We start from the raw sequence: 18,067 nt of genomic DNA on the forward strand, positions 1-18,067 counted from the left end.
GTACCTGTCTCCAGACAAGGAACTTGCTTGCAGCTTTCTTTGGGCATTAGCAGTTTTTCTGTCTTGTTCCCAGCTGATTTTCCGTCATCCAAAGAGGAATTCATGCCTTTCAGCTTACTGCCACTTCCCCAGAGGTCTGGTGAGATGCCTTAGGAGCAGCCTTGATAGTTAGTGCTGTAGCAAACAGCACAGCCAGATGGGTGGTGGGAGGAAAAACTGTCCTTACACCTGTGGCCATCCCATGACAACCCAAAGTAGATTCGTTTTTTCATGCTAAGTTGGTTCTAGACACTCCCAGACTTTCCCTGCACAATAAATCTCATTACCACATATAGATGTGCTTTTCTGATAATACAAACTATAGCAGCACCACATCCTTGAGGGGATAAATGCGATATGCTCTACCCAACAATAATGTTTGTTAGATTATGCTTCTAGGTGAACAAATGTGTTTGTTTTACATCTAATGGTGACATTTTTTTCCTCCCAAGACAAAATAAACCGGGATCAAAAAGGACCTACTAGGTAGGAGGCAGCTGTTTCTGGGCATTGTCAAGCAGTCCTGCTATACTTTCTCAGGCAAAAGTCTCACTGAAACTTGAAGCAGCGGAGAACTCTTGGTCTCACAGTTGATGAAAACTGATATGTTTTTCAAAAGCTTGAGATTCTGGTAGGACATACTGCTTACTTTGGTTCAGGAAATAGAAAGTGAGTAAGCCAAATAGCAGCTGTTTTCAATTGCAAATTTAGGCTTCTAATGTGGTAACAAAGCATTCAGAAAAGCAGTGCATTAATAAAAACTGTCATTAACTGCATTTTTTTCGGTCAGGCTAGTTGGCCTTTCTATATGCTAAATGTGGATACCATTTAAGTGGGCTGTCTGGTTTTTTTTCAGTCTAGGAGTTTGTGGAGGTATGGCAGTAAGCAATGAAAAAAAATCGTGTCCCCTCCCGCCACAGGACCGGTACAGCTCAGTGTACGTTACCAATGGCACCAGGATGCTCAGAGATCAGGCACTGTTAGTCAGGACAGTGAGGTCCTCCATGTTCTTTAGGCCTGTGCCGGAAAGGACTATATGACGCAGTGAAACAATGAAATATATAAAACAAACATTGCATAAGACCTGACAGGTAATAGGGATTCGAGAACAGAGATGAAAATATCTATGCTTGAAAATATTCTGCTGTTTGCAGGCCGATGTGTGACTGCAAACATTCAGTGGCAAACTACATCCCTTTTTCTTACCTATATACACTATGCTTGGATGTTCTTTCATTCTGGTTGCTTTGAATTTACTTTGTAGTCCAGGCTCACAGAAGCCCCTAGGACAAGCCATAGCATAAGTTCCTCACACATATGCAGTGTGAGTAAAGTCTCTATGATCTGACCCATGAAAATAAAAAGAAAAGTCCAGGGATTCAAAAAAAAGAAAAAAAAGAAAAAAGCCAAGAAACTGTGCTTGAGCTGTTTTTAATGCAGTCCAGAAGCGACAGCTCACAGCTTCCAAACAGAAGCAATGAATTAAAAAACAAAAGCTTTCCTTAGTGTCTTTCATGAAAATGCTCTGTTTTCATGAGAGGGTGAGGATTTTATATGTCATTGTCATCACCTGCCAAAAGAGCTGTCATGCTCCCTGTAGTACGGTAAAGACAGCAAGCTGGAGGACTAGGCTTGAGTTAGTTGGGATGCACCATGCACTGCTGTGCCTAAACCGAAGGTCATCACCAAAGCAGCCAGATGCATTTTCACTATTCTTTGAGGTCATGAACATATTAGTTCACAAACAGAAACATTCTGTGGGAACATTTTAGTCATTGTGTAAAACACATAGTCTGAAACAGTAGGAAACATGTACTACCTCATATAGTGCCCAAGTAGAGTCTGGACTCTCTTTAGTCAGTAAGTAATGCTTTAACAAGGAGTACTCAAAGAAAGTAAAAATAAAAAGGTGTTGTGCATGTTCTGGTCAAAATTCACTTATTTTACCTGATTTTTCATGTTTACTTTTATCCATGCTTCCTTCATTTCCAGTGTTTAATGATGATTGCATAGGTTCACATGACACATAGCCCATAGGAGCTTGATTGCTTCTAATGACTATAGCCTAGTTGGCTGAAGTGAGTAAATTTAGTCAAAACAAGACAAGCAATCCCTCTCATTCACCGAAGCCTGTCCTCCCTCTGCAAGAAGGGAGAGCGCAGGATGCAGACGCCGCCTGAGAAAGCTCTGGTCTGTGGAAAGGCCTGACCCAGCCCTGCAGACTGGGAATAAAGGTTGGATATTCACAACCAGGACTCAGATTTCTGGCCTAGATCAGAGAAGTGGTGCAGCTGAGAGGCCATGAAGCCAAAAAAAAAGTTTACTTGCTCCCAATTTGGGTGGAATTGCACTTGCCCATTTCTCTCATTCCAGTCTTAAATCGCCAACAGGTGAGTTGACGTACTTTTTTATTTATCAGTGAAGCTAAGCCCCTAATGTGTACCGTGACATTATTTTGTGTTGGAAGGGTCAACGTCCGTGGAACTATCTGAAAGTGAAGGAAGTATTTTTAGAGTTGAACCTTGTACTCTTCATCTGTTTTCCTCGTTCCTTATACAAAAGCACCATAGAAACAGCCTTCTTCCACCCCAGGAGATTATTTGCAAGTAATTTTTAATATATATGGCTTCATGTTACAGATCTCCAGCTGCTTGATTATTCAGCGTCAGGACTGATAAGCTCTCAGACTGTTTACCTCTGTTATCACCTTCGTGTGTATTAACATGACAAAGAGGTGTGCCTTGGGTAGAGAATAGCAGTGTGCACAACTACCTAACCTGGAGAGGAAGTTAGTTGGACAGCTTCTAACTTTGTTGCATTCATAAGGCTTAACATTTTGCGCGAGGAACTCAAACAGATTTGCACTGTGCCAATTACTTATATACCTCATACAGCTTGTTTTGGTGAGAACTCTGAATAGGTGGTGAGTTTTTCTATTTTAAAAAATGCCTAGGTGTAATTAACTAATTCTTATAGTTAAAGTACTTACTATACATACAGCTACATGAGTATGCAATTTTGGGGGTTGGTGGCCTTCAAAAAAAAAAAATTTGGATCAAAGTAGGTCCAGTTTAGCCTGGAGCAAACATTTTAGAGACAATTTGAAATGAAGTCCATTTAAACGTCATAAGACAAAATGTTTTGAATAAGAGTGTCAAATTAGTTCGTTTTGAGATTGTGTTTACATTATATTTCCATAATGTGATAATACTAATCTTGGTTGTCTTTTTTCTACATCAGGTAATAAGCTAAAATCCATTAATAAATGTTTCAGCCTTGCTGAGGGGAAATAAAAACAACACAGGGTTTGTCTGACCTCTGCTATTTAGTACTTAATGCAGCACTCGTACCATGATGACATGTGCGGAATAAATAGATAATGCAGACAGATAAGAGAGAATCCAGCTTTTAGCACTAACCTCATTATGTTCAGAATGTTGGGAAGGGGTTGCACTTAAAGCATCAATCAAGATAGCCCCATTTACTGAGCTTTCAGAGACAAAATTTAACTCTTTATATGAAGTAACTGAAGTTAAAGCTTCACTTCAAGATACACTGAAAGTGGAAATTTAATGAATCTGGACCAAAAGCTAGCAGACACTCTAAACAAAATGAAGCTATCAGTCATGAAAGTTTTTGCCAACTACACAAGGCTGGACTGCGGAAATTCAGAGAGAGTGCAGGGAGGTGTAGAGCTTAGCGTTGCTTTCCTGTGAGGCTGAGCTCTCTGAGCTGTTGGAAATAAGATCAGCTGGACCAGTCAAGTCTCTTTTTACAGCAATCAAAGCAGTTCTAGGGTAGAATTAAACTATATGTCTATTGGAAGGAGCTCTGTTTTCCCCTTCTCCCCCTCAAAACCCTATTTGTGTGTCTGTATTTAAAATCATCACTTCTAACACTTTTCTCAAATGGCTTTACTGGGGGATTGAGAGAATATCATAGTAGCAGAATGAAGCACAGTTACATGCTCTCTCTTTGTTCATGTTTTCCCTGGGATACCTGGGATGCAGACGTACCACAGAGAATTAATGTCTTGCTGTTATTCATCTTGTGGAACCAAACCACACCTACAGAGTTAGCAGTGCTAAGCAGGTGAATGTGCATTTTAAACGCAGTGTTGTTCACCAGAGGCCACGTCCTTTATTCTGATGAGACAAGCAGAGAAGGGTCACACCGGGCAGAACATGAGCTCGAGCACGGCAGATGGAAAATTCAATAAAGCAGTGAGCTCTATTGCATCCTACAGCACCGCTTATCCTGGTACCTAGACATCCCATAGCCTAAACATTTCAGCACTGAGCCCCCACCACTGAGAAAAGAGAAAGGCTTGTGTTGACAGTATGCTCTGCAAGTCTTTCTGAAGTTCCCTGCCATAGCTGTTCTCAGAGAGTGGCTGAAAGCAAAGAAGTTCTGGGTGAACCTTTCCTGCTCTTTCTTTGACCACCACCAAAGAGTAGCACGTCCGGGATCAGCCACCACGTAGCTGCAGTACTTGCTCCACCTTCTCCCTGTTATATTAGGATCTGCAGGACAGCTACAGAATCAGGGAACAATTTAACCTACAAGCCCAGCTGGTCTGTATGCAATATGTTTGTATTGCTAAGTGCAATTTTATAACCTTTTCTCTTCGAAGTGGAATTGTACTGATGAACGAAAAAGTGATTGTGAGGTAGGGGAGAAAAAAAAATTTTCCCTTTAAAGATTTGTGATCCAGAAGATTTTTTGATCCAAAGCAACATCAGGTTTTTACTGTCTGTTTTTGAAATACAGTAAGTAGACAGCAGGGCTGTAATTGTTTAGAAATGTGCTTTCAAGCCTCCTAAAATGCTGATGCTAGTGTGTGACTTAGGCTTTAATGTGTACAGCATATCCTGTAGGAGGGAGTGGAACAGCTCATTCCATGGAAATCACAGCGAGGTGTTTCTGGTTGTGACAATACAGATGGAGATGTACAAACCAAAACCCAGAGTCCCTTATGTCTGCTGTGAGCAGTAGGCCAGGACTAGCTTTACAACACATTCTTACTGAAATCCTTGAGGTATTATTCCAAAAGGAAGGAAACTGCAAAGGCAGCAATAATAATCACTGGCTAAGGAAGAGTTTTATTGGTTTGTATTTGTTTTCTTCTCCCCTGGCAAATGTCACTTTCCAGAATGTATAATACACAACTGTTCAGCTACAATATCTTTTTTAATGGCTTTATGAGCAAAAGCATGCTAAGAAATGTTTGACTTTTTTAGTTTTGGCTGCTGCTGCTGGTTTTTATTTTAGAGCTTAGAATACTCCTACAGCTCACAACTGAGAAAGGAACTGCTCGCAGTGATAGCTATTGCAGCTGCAACTCCAATACAGAGACTGCGATCTGTGGGTCAATTCTGAGCCATTTTCCATCACAATTGATTCCTGCATATGAAGCTATTATGAAATGGTTTAAATGTCTATCAAGGGAACAGCTAGAATTATATTTCTGGTAACCATGGATTTTTATTCATGATCTTTGCCTCAGTTGTACTTAGATCTTCAACCTCTTCAATATGTCATTTTAACATAGACTGAACATCAAGCAAGCAAGCAGCTGGAAAGTAACACGTTACTAATACTATTCAGTATTACCGATGAATTTATAACTCTGGGTTACTGTCTTCTTAAGGTACTAAGCTTCCTTCTGTATTTGAAAATACTTAATGAACACGTTAATTCTTTTCACAAACTAATACATTGTTATGACTCCAAAGTCAGTGGGTAAAGTAATTGCAAGCTATCTGGGAAGGTTTCGTGTAAGTGCTTTGGTAACACTTGGTAAAACAGTAGCCATTCTTTGCAAATATTTAGTAGTCTGGCAGTATGTTTTGCTTGGGCACATTCATTTCAGAGGCACGTTTCTGCTCTTTGAACCCGTTTCTCTGAGTATTTGCTGGCAGTCACGCAACAGCTCTGGCCCTCCTCTAACCTCTCAAAAGCCATCTTCATCTCCACTGCCCTCCTATTTCCTTTGTGTGAGTCTTTTCTTTCACTGTCAGGTTTCAGGCCAGGTGAGGTTATGCTGTGAGTTAGGAAACCGCCCTTACTCCACGCAGCAGAGATGTAATCTTTATTGACGTCTGCTTTTGTGTCAGAATAGACCCTGTGTCAGTGTAACCTTACAATGAGGTGATTTCTCCTTCTACACAGTTGGACAAACTTTGAGACACCACATTGTGCTTTAGGTCTATTTTCCAGTCCTTGTCCTCTGCCTTGTTCCATAGTCTATTTTTCCAAGGTCTTCGCGTAGCTCAGTCTGGCCTTCCAGCACCACCTGGGGCACCCAGAAATGCTGGCTGTAAGGTTCCCCTTCTGGCTCGTGCCAGAAAATCGGTGTCACCCTGATTGACATTCATTTGCTTCAAGAATAAGGGAATTTTTCTTACATATATTTCAATATATTTCAATCTAAAAGAGAGATTTGAATAATCCTAAATAGATGTGCATCAAAGAGAGTCATGTATCTTTTAAGTCTTACTTTGCACATTTTGAGACTTGAGTTTACTGTCAACCTTCCCAATAGGCCAAGGATTTTAAATTTCACATCACTGATCACAGCAGTTTTCTTTAGTTTGTCTCACTTCTTTTTACTTATTTGAACAAATTAACCTGGATTTTCAAAGATGCAGTGAATATTAGTGCGACTGTGATTACTTAGTTTAGATAATGAGTAAGAGTTCTGACTACAAAGCCAGTTTACATATGGCTGAAGTTCCTTCCCAGTTGCACTAACTCTAGAACTAGTTCATTAAATGAGAATGTAGTTTGCCTTTTTCTCTTTCTTAGTTTTTTTTACCAAACTCATGCTATATATCTAGGATAAAATCTTGACTTCTAAGTCAATGGCAAAACTTCCTGTTGCTTACATCCTAATAAAGTCAGTGGTAAAATTATTTTCTGTCTCTCTCTTCCCTCAAAAAATTCTGTTTTGCCCAATTTGTTTTGCTGGTGCAGACAGTAGATTTGCCACAGTATTTGCACTGAGTAGCCCTCCACGTGTTGAACTCCTGTGCTGGACTCATTTTGTCTGGAGCAGCGCTCAGCAACCTGTAATGCCGCGCTGAGCCGGGCCTGACGGAACTGCTCTTTGCGGAGGGTCGGAGTGTAACAGGCAGCGCAGATTTGTGATTAAGCTTAACTTTGTAGTGCTGGAAATGGAAAGCAATACTTTGCTGTGGACTAAATTATATTCTTTTGGATTGAGTTAATTTAAGGGAGCTCTGAAGCAACGTAGAGGCAGACCCTGACCTGGAGCTTCTGCTCACAGTGACACCCTGTGGTCTTGCCGGAGGTTTCTCCCCGCTCTGATGCCATGAGTCCACACTGGTCAGCTGCAAATTATATGAAAAGTTTATTTCGGAGACATTCCTAGTAATCTAGTAAGAGATTTATATTGAGCCCAGAAAATGTCTCATCTGAGAGATGAAAAGAAAAACAAGATTTTTACTTACCTCCTCCTGGTTCCTCTTACTTAGTCAGTTGATACTTGAAAGCCATCTTCTTTTCCTTCAGCAAAGCGGAGTTTGTGCTGCTTAGAAAGCAACTAGAAGAAAGCCACTTCAAGCCTAGCATTGTTTATGTTGTGATTTAAAGTCAATCTTTACATTAGATATTCAAACAGAATGTTTATTTCAAGCATATTTCTCCCTGGGTTGATTACTTTCTCCGGGAAGACCTGCCAAGTCTGTAACCGTCTCCATATGATGGATAAGGGACTTCATGTCAGGAGGTCTGCTCCACGCTCCTTGCTCACCTCACCCTCTCATGGAGCAGGGCTACAGAGCGGAGACTCTTGTGCTATGAGGAAAAGAAACTTCTGCATGAAAGTATTTTTTCATGGCAGGTTTTTCCACAAAGCCTGTTTTGTGGTCTGTCATTCAGAGCCAGAACAGTATCTGAAAGAGCCTTACAGAGCTGGCAGCAGCTGGAAGACCACAGAGTCAGGCAGAAGTGTAACCCAAAGAAGGCAGACAGAACAACTCAGTCCTTACAAATAAGAAGGGAGAAAATAAAGAACTAAATTTGAATTCTCTTCCAATGTATGTTTTGAGAAGCTATATTTGATTTATGGGACTTATTTAGAATTCTGTTTATATTTATATTTAACAGGTATCATAGGAAGGGAGAATGAAAAGTTGAAAACAAAATGCTTTAGAGAGGGATGATTTTTTGTGCTTGTTGTAATAATTCATGGCTGCTCTGTGGTAAGGCTGCAGACCTGATTCATCACTGTTATATTCTAGTTTAATGCCAGTGAAACTAGACTGATTTCCATGAGTCTGGCATGAAACTGGAATAACACGGTGGTGAATCAGGCACTATAATTCCCTTCTGAGATCTATGTGATGTAAACAAATACATTTAGATTCACATTTGAGGTTTGTAATGTCTCCAGTTTGTTCCAAACCAGATTATGATCTCAGAATGTATGTTTTAAAGAAATTTTGATCTGTGTAATTTATGAAAGGTGGTTTTATTTCATATTCTTATGGTTGTGCAGTTGAAAGTGGGTCCTTGGATACTGTCTGTATGATGTTCAGAGTTATAGATGCTGTTTGGAACAGATGCTGTTTTGTGTGTTGGGAGGAAAAGGATGATCGTTCTTTTCATTTAGAGGTTGACTTTGAGCACTATTAGGAAGGATTTGGTCTAACAAGGGAGATTGCTGCCCCTACTCTCAGTACTAGTAATGGCTGCTTGAATATTGAAGGTGGGAAACACAGAGCTATGTAAATATAAATGGGCTAATTTACCTGGAAAGAAAATTTTAAATGTCCAAACAGATGATTCATCTGGCCTGTGGCATTTTAGTGAACTACAAAGGGCTGGTTACAGTCAGGAGCTAGGTGGGAAAAGCTACTGTACCATTGCCTCTGAGACAGAGTGACAAGAGGTCTCTCGATGACGATGCTGTCAGGGTAACGTGGGACCTTTCCCATGCTACATACCTTGACTGCAAATGCCTGATAGAATAAGCATGCAAATGCTTGTGTATATAGCAAATTCCTCTCTCCGCTATGTTTATATTAATATTTCCTATACAAGTCTTGTTATTAGTGTTCCCTAAAGGGCCAGGCAATAACTTAGATGCTGATTAGTGTGTGAGATGCAACAGAACCGCAATGTACACGCTCTCTTGTCAGCTCTTCACTGAGGAAGGGAGCAGACCCTGCAGCTACGTTTACCACAGCAGCTGCAAAACTGGAGTTTAATGAGGTGCTTTTGCAATGTGAAGATTTTCAGAACCATATACTCACTCCAGGAGGGCTTACCAGGATATTTTTTGTAATTAAATGTAATTACATCTATACCAGTAGTCAAGTTTTCATTGATAGATACAGGCAAATAAAAACCAGCAAGCAAAAGTCAATTAACTACATAAGGATTTTCCATATTTGCCTTTTTGGACTTTTTGCCATTTCTTACCTCAGTGGTTTAGCAAAAAGCCGTGAGATGCTAGCTGATCTGGCAATGTGTAGTTAGAACTCTGGCAAAAGCAGAGCATGAAATATTTTTTGATCTTACTTTGTCTTCTGGAGGAAAGTTGGCGGGACTTGTCTCCCATGTGACACCAAGTTGGGCGGGAGTGTTGATCTGCTCGAGGGTCGGAAGGCTCTGCAGAGGGATCTGGACAGGCTGGATGGATGGGCCCAGGCCAACTGTATGAGGTGCAACAAGGCCAAGTGCTGCACTTGGGTCACAACAACCCCAGGCAACGCTACAGGCTTGGGGACAAGTGGCTGGAAAGCTCCCCCACAGAAAAGGACCTGGGGGTGTTGATTGACAGCCGGCTGAATATGAGCTAGCAGTGTGCCCAGGTGGCCAAGAAGGCCAACAGCATCCTGGCCTGTATCCGAAACGGTGTGACCAGCAGGAGCAGGGAAGTGATCGTCCCCCTGTACTCAGCGCTGGGGAGGCCGCACCTCGAATACTGTGTTCAGTTTTGGGCCCCTCACTACAAGAAGGACACTGAGGTGCTGGAGCGTGTCCAGAGAAGGGCAACGAAGCTGGTGAGGGGTCTGGAGCACAAGTCTTATGAGGAGGGGCTGAGGGAGCTGGGGTTGTTCAGTCTGGAGAAGAGGAGGCTGAGGGGAGATCTTATCGCTCTCTAAAACTACCTGAAAGGGGGTTGCAGAGAGGTGGGTGTTGGTCTCCTCTCCCAAGTGACAAGTGACAGGACAAGAAGAAATGGCCTCAAGTTGCACCAGGGGAGGTTTAGACCGGATATTAGGAAAAATTTCTTTTCTGAGAGAGTGGTGAAACACTGGAACAGGCTGCCCAGGGAGGTGGTGGAGTCACCATCCCTGGAGGTGTTCAAGGAACGTGTGGACGTGGCACTGTGGGACATGGTTTAATGGGCATGGTGGTGTTAGTTGATGGTTGGACTTGACGATCTTACAGGTCTTTTCCAACCTTAATGATTCTGTGATTCTGTGATTCTGTGAACTATTTCATAGCAGTAGCATCATCTGATTTCTGTCTCTAGCTTGGGGTGTCCTGCGCTAAAGTTTGCATGTGAAAGGCTGGATCCGTGCTTCTGTTCATTTACTTTGCTCTCTCCAGTGGCACTGTTTATACAGGGGTGGGGGAAGGACTACAAGAAGGCTCCAGATTGACCATGACATTGTGTCCTTAAAGTGTCTCTTCAGGCTCATTTATTTCAGCTTCAAACCATTCTTGTTTAAATCATTCTTTAACTAAAACCTGTTATAAGCATGTGGCTCATGGGCTATTTCCACTGAGCAATTAGAGAGTATTGTGTTTATTATTTTTAAGGGAAAATTTAGACACCATGACAAAAACCAAGCAAATCCAAAGCCCTATCAGCCCCCTGTGATTTTTATTTGAAACTTCTCAGCTTTGTTTTCCCAACGAAAATTCCAAACTCCATACATGAAGCTTTCTGCAACAATTATACGAGTGTCTTACTGAGATTCTTTTGTGTGAAAGATGGCCCCTCTGACCTGTTCTGTTCCTCCAGCGCCTGACTGAAACCCTACAGAAAAGGCTTTTATTTGCTCTTGCCAAGGGGAAAGAAAGCAGGGTACTTAGCTGGATGAGATAAGCCTTTGCCGGATGACTCCACTGCAGAGCCCATATGTGATATCAGAGGCCAAGTCTTTTAAAATAGGTCACCTCTTGCCCTGCATAGCTGCTCCAAGTGCATTAACATTATCCAGTGGGAGAAGAGAGGCAGATGAATTTTGACCTTACTCTAAAACGACCATAAGGCTTCCCCCAGCACGGCCGTGCCATTTGCACAACAGTGGAGATTCACAGGAAAAGCAATCCGCAATGTTAAGCGGTTGTCAACCTGGCTATAACCAGCCAACTTCCACTCAGTTCGTTTCTGACCTCGTATAATGACACCTTTGGGATAGCTCAGCTTATTGTGTCAGCATGGCTGGGTGGCTGTGCTAATAAGCATTCAAAAGAGTTATGCTAACAAAAGCGTGTGGGAGACAAATCCCTTGGTGTTTTTTCCTCCGCACTTCAGCAATATAGCCGGCCCAAATCTTGCAGGTTTCCCTGCGAGAGGGTGAGAATTTGCCCTGGGTAAAGACTAAAGCTTAGAGCTCTAATGCTGAAATGGGCTCTATGCAGATAGATGGACTTTCAGAAGTGTCTCTCCTTAAAGAAATAAGGCTTCATTTCAGAAAGTCTGTGTACATATCTGGACTGATGGAAATATCCTTTAGACTGAACCTTCCATTGATGAACATGGACCATTTCTTTTCCTGAGGACACCGACTAAAGCCTGAACCCTGTTTATTTTGCCAGGTGCTACTGCAGTCTACATGAGGTAAGGGTCACACTAACTTCAGATATTATTCACCCAGAACAGGGGAAAGTCCTCAACTGCTTTTTCCTCAACACAGGTGTAAAAACCCTCTAAACAAAGCTCCAATCTTCTTTTTACATACCTTGACTTTCCAGTAACTTGGGTACGTACAAATCTGTTCTCAGCTCTTCATATGATTTCTATTATACCACTTTAAAACAAAACCACAAAAACTGTCAAGAAATTACTTGAGTAATTAGATTCTTGTTAGCTAATTAGAGCAGCCAAGAATAAGTTAAACTGGAAAAAAGCCATATGTTGAGATTTGGAATATAATACAGCTGTATTGTGTTCTGTGAGCAATGTTATGGTCTGTGAGGGAGGAAAATGGGCCATCATTAAAAAGTCTCCTTCTCTCCAGGCCCCAAAAAGAGAGCAAACCTGTAGGGAGAAGTTATCTATTGAGAGCTTGGGTTTTGTTTCATATAAGAGAGAAATAGCTGATCACTTGAATTCACATTCTCTGTGATATAATTGCCTAGTTATAAACATGATAAGGAAATTTCTCATTCTGTATAACCATGATTTTTTTGTGAGCAGAATCCTGACTGCGCAGTAGTCAATGGGAACTAAAGGATGCTGAGAAAAAAGGGATTTCAATCCCTCCTGTGAATCAAGTGATATCACAGTCTGATATTTGTGATTTAGTTTCCGATTATTTCCTGACCCCTCTCAAAAGGAATTTATGCTCAAAGAGTTCAGTAAAGAAATTCAGCTTATAATTGTCAATGGATTTGAGAGGGATTTAAGGGTGGGAAATGCGTGGCTTGTTTGATTTCCGTAGGTGGATATGTCTGATTTGCAGTAGCTAAATGATGATGTTCTTTCTTACCTTGTGCCTTCCATTCTCATCGTAAATTCTGTTGTCACAGAGATTTTCTATGTGGAATCTCTTGACGCCAGAACTGACCTGTTGTAGTGAGAGCATCAATTCCTACATGCATTGCCTCTTATAAGGACACTTAGTAAGACTGTTATAAGAACATGCTTTCATATAAAGGTAATGGGAAATATATGTATTGAAAAAATCCAGTAAGTCCGTTAATGTTTGCAAGATGCATAGATACAATGGTAAAGAATATAATTGAACATGCAATCCATCTGCCTGGACTGGCTCGTCCCCTCACACATAGCACACCACAAGCAGCCAGTGTCTAGAGAATAAGTTAGATAAAATGATATTGCCTAGACCTAATTCTTCCCTCAGACCTACATTTACAGATCTGCCACACCTCAGTGAAAATTGCACAGTGATATCTGCAAGTGGAAAATTCTAGAAGGGGCGTTGGTACGGTGAGAGATTGATGTCTCTGTTGTTAATGGCATTTTATTTTAGACATCCAAAATACTGCACATCAAAGATCCTACAGGATCTTCATCAAATATTTTGGAAATCATCATCAGAAGACAGACACTTTCTGGCCATTAACCACATCAAGACAACAGTAGAAAAATAATTTAATCATCTCATGCAAAAACTGGTTAAGTACAATGGTTAGGAAAATACTTGACCATCCTCTTCTTCATGTAATTTTACTTAGTTGTTCGGACAGGTTCTCAGAGACACTTATTTTCATTAGAAATCTCTAGTATTGACCATTTCTGCCATGCCTATAGTCCAAAGCAAATTAAGGAAAAAAAAATCAGCAGTTCCAAGAAAAATTTCAGTCCAGTAATGTCATGAAACTCTTAAGATGAAAGATTAGTCTTTGTTCAGCTTTGGTTTGCTAATTTTACATATTACTGTTAGGTGCTCTTCAGTACCAGTGTTGGTATATTCATAACTTAGCTGAGGTGAGGTTCTTATTATTATTTGAGTCCAGTAGAGCCCTTTGTGCGCTTGCTGCACGCCATTTGGCAGCCAAGCCTTTTCTGACCGTAGAAGAAAGTGCAGCCCCTGGGCAGAGCCCTGCTGCCAGCCTGGCCAAAGGACATGCTGCTAAAGGCACTCCATTGCTTGCTGTTAATTCACAGACAAAAAATGGGAGTCAAGTGCTTTAGATGTAGTGCCTATGTCTAAATGCTAATCAGGGCCTCTGGTTTTCTGAGACACACAAAAGAGAAAGAAAAGCTGTAAATCAGAAGGGTAATTTCTTATTTACGATAGTGCTGCAGGGTTCAGAGCAGAGTCGCAAGGGTTAGCGCTGAGAAACGCTTTTGTACTAACTTTTCTCTTTCCGTATCTTTTCCGCCTCTAGAAAAAGATGAGAAGAGAACAAACATCTCACAGGCAGAGGTAAGTGAAATCTTTTTTTTTTTTTCAATGTACTTATTGTTAAATAGGTCTGTTGTTAAAACCCCTTTGAAACTCACTGATTCATTCTGGTTAATGTTTTTATTTACATTGTCACGCCGTCTTCAATAACACAGCTTTTTAAGAAACCTCACTTTCAAACCAGGGCTGTATAAAGCTGTGTTGCATCTCAGCTCTGCCAGCTCTCCCTTCTCCCTGCAGCAGGGAACAGGGAAAGGCAAGTTTCCCCCTCTGCCTTGCTGCCGTGCCCTGGCAAATCGTAGCAAACCTGGCCAAGGTGACCCTGCCAGGTCACCTCATCAGGCATTACTTTGGGTCTGCAGCTCACTGCTGGTCTACAAAAGCATTGCAGACTCCTTTCTCCTCTTCCCATCATTTGCCAAGCCCACAGCAGGCAGCGCAGTGACGTTTGCACAGGAGTTAAAAGTCAGCTCCTCCGATCTCATTTTCTAACCTCCCCTTGCATAGCTCTTGCGATTCCCTGATCTCTTTCTCCTTCACCCATTGCTCAGAGAAGCAGGCAGCACTTTAAATAGCAGTAGGAGGTATTGATTGGTTCAAATTTGGACTCAAATAGAGACTTATAAAGATTTACTGGGGTGAGGATCAACAACCTATCCCACAGTGCTTATAAATAGCTTTCTCTTTGAAAAGAAGACAATATTTTATTTATAAATGTTATCATTCCATCCATTGTGATAAGGTAGGGTAATAGGATTGGCCATACTTGTGTGAAAGTGGTTTTCTTATGAGCTGTCTCAAATGTTCCTTGAAGAAATAGATCTGATTAAAATTCACAGACTATATACCAGTCCCAGTACTCAGGAAAAGAGGCATTTTTAGCAAATACTTGGGAAAAGGCAGCATCGTTATGCCCAAATACAACTAGAAATTGATTAGATGAGAAAAATTAAAGCTTGCCTATACACAGCTTTTTTTTTAACATTTTTCTTAGAAATGTGATATGCTGCTCATGTCTTCAAAAGCTGGCTATGTGTGTGACCTTATGTAGTTTTATTATCCTTTGTATATGGACATATTTCATGTTGGTATAATATGGACACCAATTTATCTGCTTTCATTTTGCAAAAGTCGCTCTGCTTTAGCACTGGAATGTATTCCAATTAGTTTTTCCTAACTATACATTGGTATAATCGTTATTTTAAGAGTAATAGAACACATTGAAAAAGTGCAGGGGGAGGGATCTTCCATTTATTTATGTAAAAATTTATATAGTAATAATTTCAGTACTACCTTATCTATACATATAATAATTCATTACACTGTATTTAACTGGAATACTGGTTAATGTAAATCTTGCAACTATTTTAATATAGGTAAGCATTTCTTTGCCTTATGAGAATCAGTTATATAGACCGTTAAAAGCATAGGCTATCTTAATTTTATGCTTAACAATTTTTTTTAGAGTGAAGTGTAATTTTCAGTAGTATAGAGTCTGTTTTGCCTGGGAGCCATAAAGGTTGTCCATTAAAATTAAACACGTATTTTTTCTATCTAATCTTAGTGTGTTCATGAAAGCCCAGGAGCTAGCATCAGATTTGTACAATACAATTTTCTTAGAAACGTCTCAGATTGGTGTGTGCACCCTCTGAAAGCAGCTGTGGGGCAAGACCCAGAGCTGTCTTGAACAGCAAACTCTCCCCATGCCCGTCTCTTACTGCCTCTCTCTGTGTTTTGTCCCTCCCCAGTCCCAGAGCGCCTCTCCCAAGCAAAGGAAGCAGAGCGTCTTCACCCCGCCTGCCCTCAAAGGTACTGTGCAGGTACTGTCCCTGCCCTGGCAGGGCACGCTCCCCTTGCGCCGTGGCTTTGTGTCTTCTCTTGCAGAGGAAACACTGGGGCATGGGCAATGGCTCTCTGCCCATGAGCAGTGCAGCCGTGAACGGTTCGTGCTCAGCCATCGCTGTTTCCACACTTTGAAGTGACTATCTGGCATTGACCATCTGCCTGATACTGAGCATCTATTTATCCTCACCACAGAATCTTGCAGCAGTGGCAACCTTTTTTTTTATTTAAAAACTTCTTTTGTTGCAAAGCCTCGATACTTTTATCAGTTTGAGATAACAGATAATTCCATCCCAAACACTGATGAGAACTCCTAGCATACATAGGTTTTAGCAGTGCTGGCTCCATACAGCTCTCTGTTTCTTATTTAAACCACTCCGTATGTTCTGCCTCCCTTTCCAGGCAGCTGTGAAAAGAATAGCCAAAGTTGTGGGCTGGGTATCTGATCATAGGAAGTGTGAAGGCTTTCTTGTGAAGACAAAGGGAAATGAGAAATATCAGTAAATGTTTAATGGGCTTACATGCTTTTCAGGAATGAACACAAAAGCAGCAGGAATATTAGCTGGGATCAGAACAGCTACATCTAGGCCTTGTTTCTCAAATGGCTCTGAACAGAGTTTGACTTGACCATGCTTGCAGTGAAGCAAGATCTATAGTGATTCACCAGCACTTCAGCCTGATACTTGTCAGTGCAGGATCATTTTGACTGCAGACCAAAGGCTATCCTGCCAGGTGTCTCTTGATAGATAATGAATAGCCTCAATTTCCATTCCTTCTGGTTAACACAATTTATTACCTGACAAAAAAGGTAGGGTATCTGATTTGTTGTGTGAAATACTGCTGCCGTCGTTAGGTAATTTACCATATCAGCCAGTTCTACATATCTCATTCTGTAGCTTCAGTTCTCTAGTACTTGTCTTAGCAACAGTTAAAACATCACTCAGGTTTGTCAAAATGAGCTCAAGTTTGTGTACTGGATATTAGAAATAAGATTATTACATTCAATTGTAATAAATTGTGGAAGGTAGAAGCTTTGCAGGGGTAGCACTAGTACCTATTGATCTCACTTCTGTATTATTTTGCTGTACAAGCCTAAACTAAATACAGTGCAAATGAAGTGCTCTGTGAAATAAGTCCTTACATCTCTTCTCAAGGACGGCAGCCTACTCAGTGCTATCTTTAATACCCTGCTGAGATCTGGGGAAGCACCTGGCATAGTTTGCTTCTACATCCACTTAATTCCCAGGAAACAGTAGGAAAGTAGTAAGTGATTCAAGATAGGTCACAACTAACCTGAAATATCTTGTAAATGGAACAAAGCAAAGCACAAAATGCCTCTCCTCGATACCTTAACACACTAAACTACACAGTATTCCCAGGTACACAGGCAGACACCTGGAAGTTGATAACCCTTCCTGTAAATAGGCTGGATTGCCCTAGATTTACCATACTGCAACTGCCATAAATACTCTCCTTTTTGTTTAAAAATTATTTGAAGTAGCAAATTCATTATTCCTTCCTCTTCCTTGTTACGAAAACATGAATGTTATTTTGTTTAGACTAAGAGATTAGGAGGCAAACTTAGCAATGTGAAATACACAGTGCTATGAAAGCATTACTGAGGAACACAGTGGTTTTGTAACTATTCTAGTTTTTTAGCGGTTGAAGATAGCAATATTCAGCAGTATTTTCAGAATAACAGCCTTCATAATTACCCACTATTCCCACAGCTTTGCATATGTATATTTCCTGTGGGCTGTTTCTCCCTTAGTATATTCACAATATGGTCTTCAATATACAGTAAAGAATGAGATTCTACGTGCTGAGCCTCTGTCCTTTGCATCCCCTTTGGCTGCTCCATATCCTCCAGGGCCGTTATTAATGGAAGGTGGGATAGTCTGTAATCTGGTACCTTACATTCAAAGGTGGAGACAATAAATCTCCATAAAACAAAACTTGTAGTGGAAAAGAGGGACTAACATTTTCATTTGTTACATTTCTCTGGCATTTTAGTAGTTTTTAGCTGCTGTGAATTCAAAGTTCCCAGAAATAAGCCAAGCTCGCAGGCGGGTGCAGAGCCTGGAAGCCAAGACAGCAGTCACGTGCGC

The 18,067-nt window shown here is 41.0% G+C and overlaps 1 protein-coding gene across 1 annotated transcript in view; it reads left to right on the plus strand.

Annotated features, from left to right (window-relative positions):
• The window catches only part of PPP1R1C (protein phosphatase 1 regulatory inhibitor subunit 1C), a 52,729-nt gene that overhangs the window by 7,097 nt on the left and 27,565 nt on the right, over nucleotides 1–18,067 (plus strand). The window contains 2 exon segments of the mRNA XM_059820671.1: nucleotides 14,101–14,138; nucleotides 15,866–15,926. Coding sequence (XP_059676654.1) covers nucleotides 14,101–14,138; nucleotides 15,866–15,926 — 99 coding nt within the window.

Source organism: Gavia stellata, chromosome 8 (genome assembly GCF_030936135.1).
Source record: "Gavia stellata isolate bGavSte3 chromosome 8, bGavSte3.hap2, whole genome shotgun sequence".
In the NCBI taxonomy this organism is placed as follows: Eukaryota; Metazoa; Chordata; class Aves; order Gaviiformes; family Gaviidae; genus Gavia; species Gavia stellata.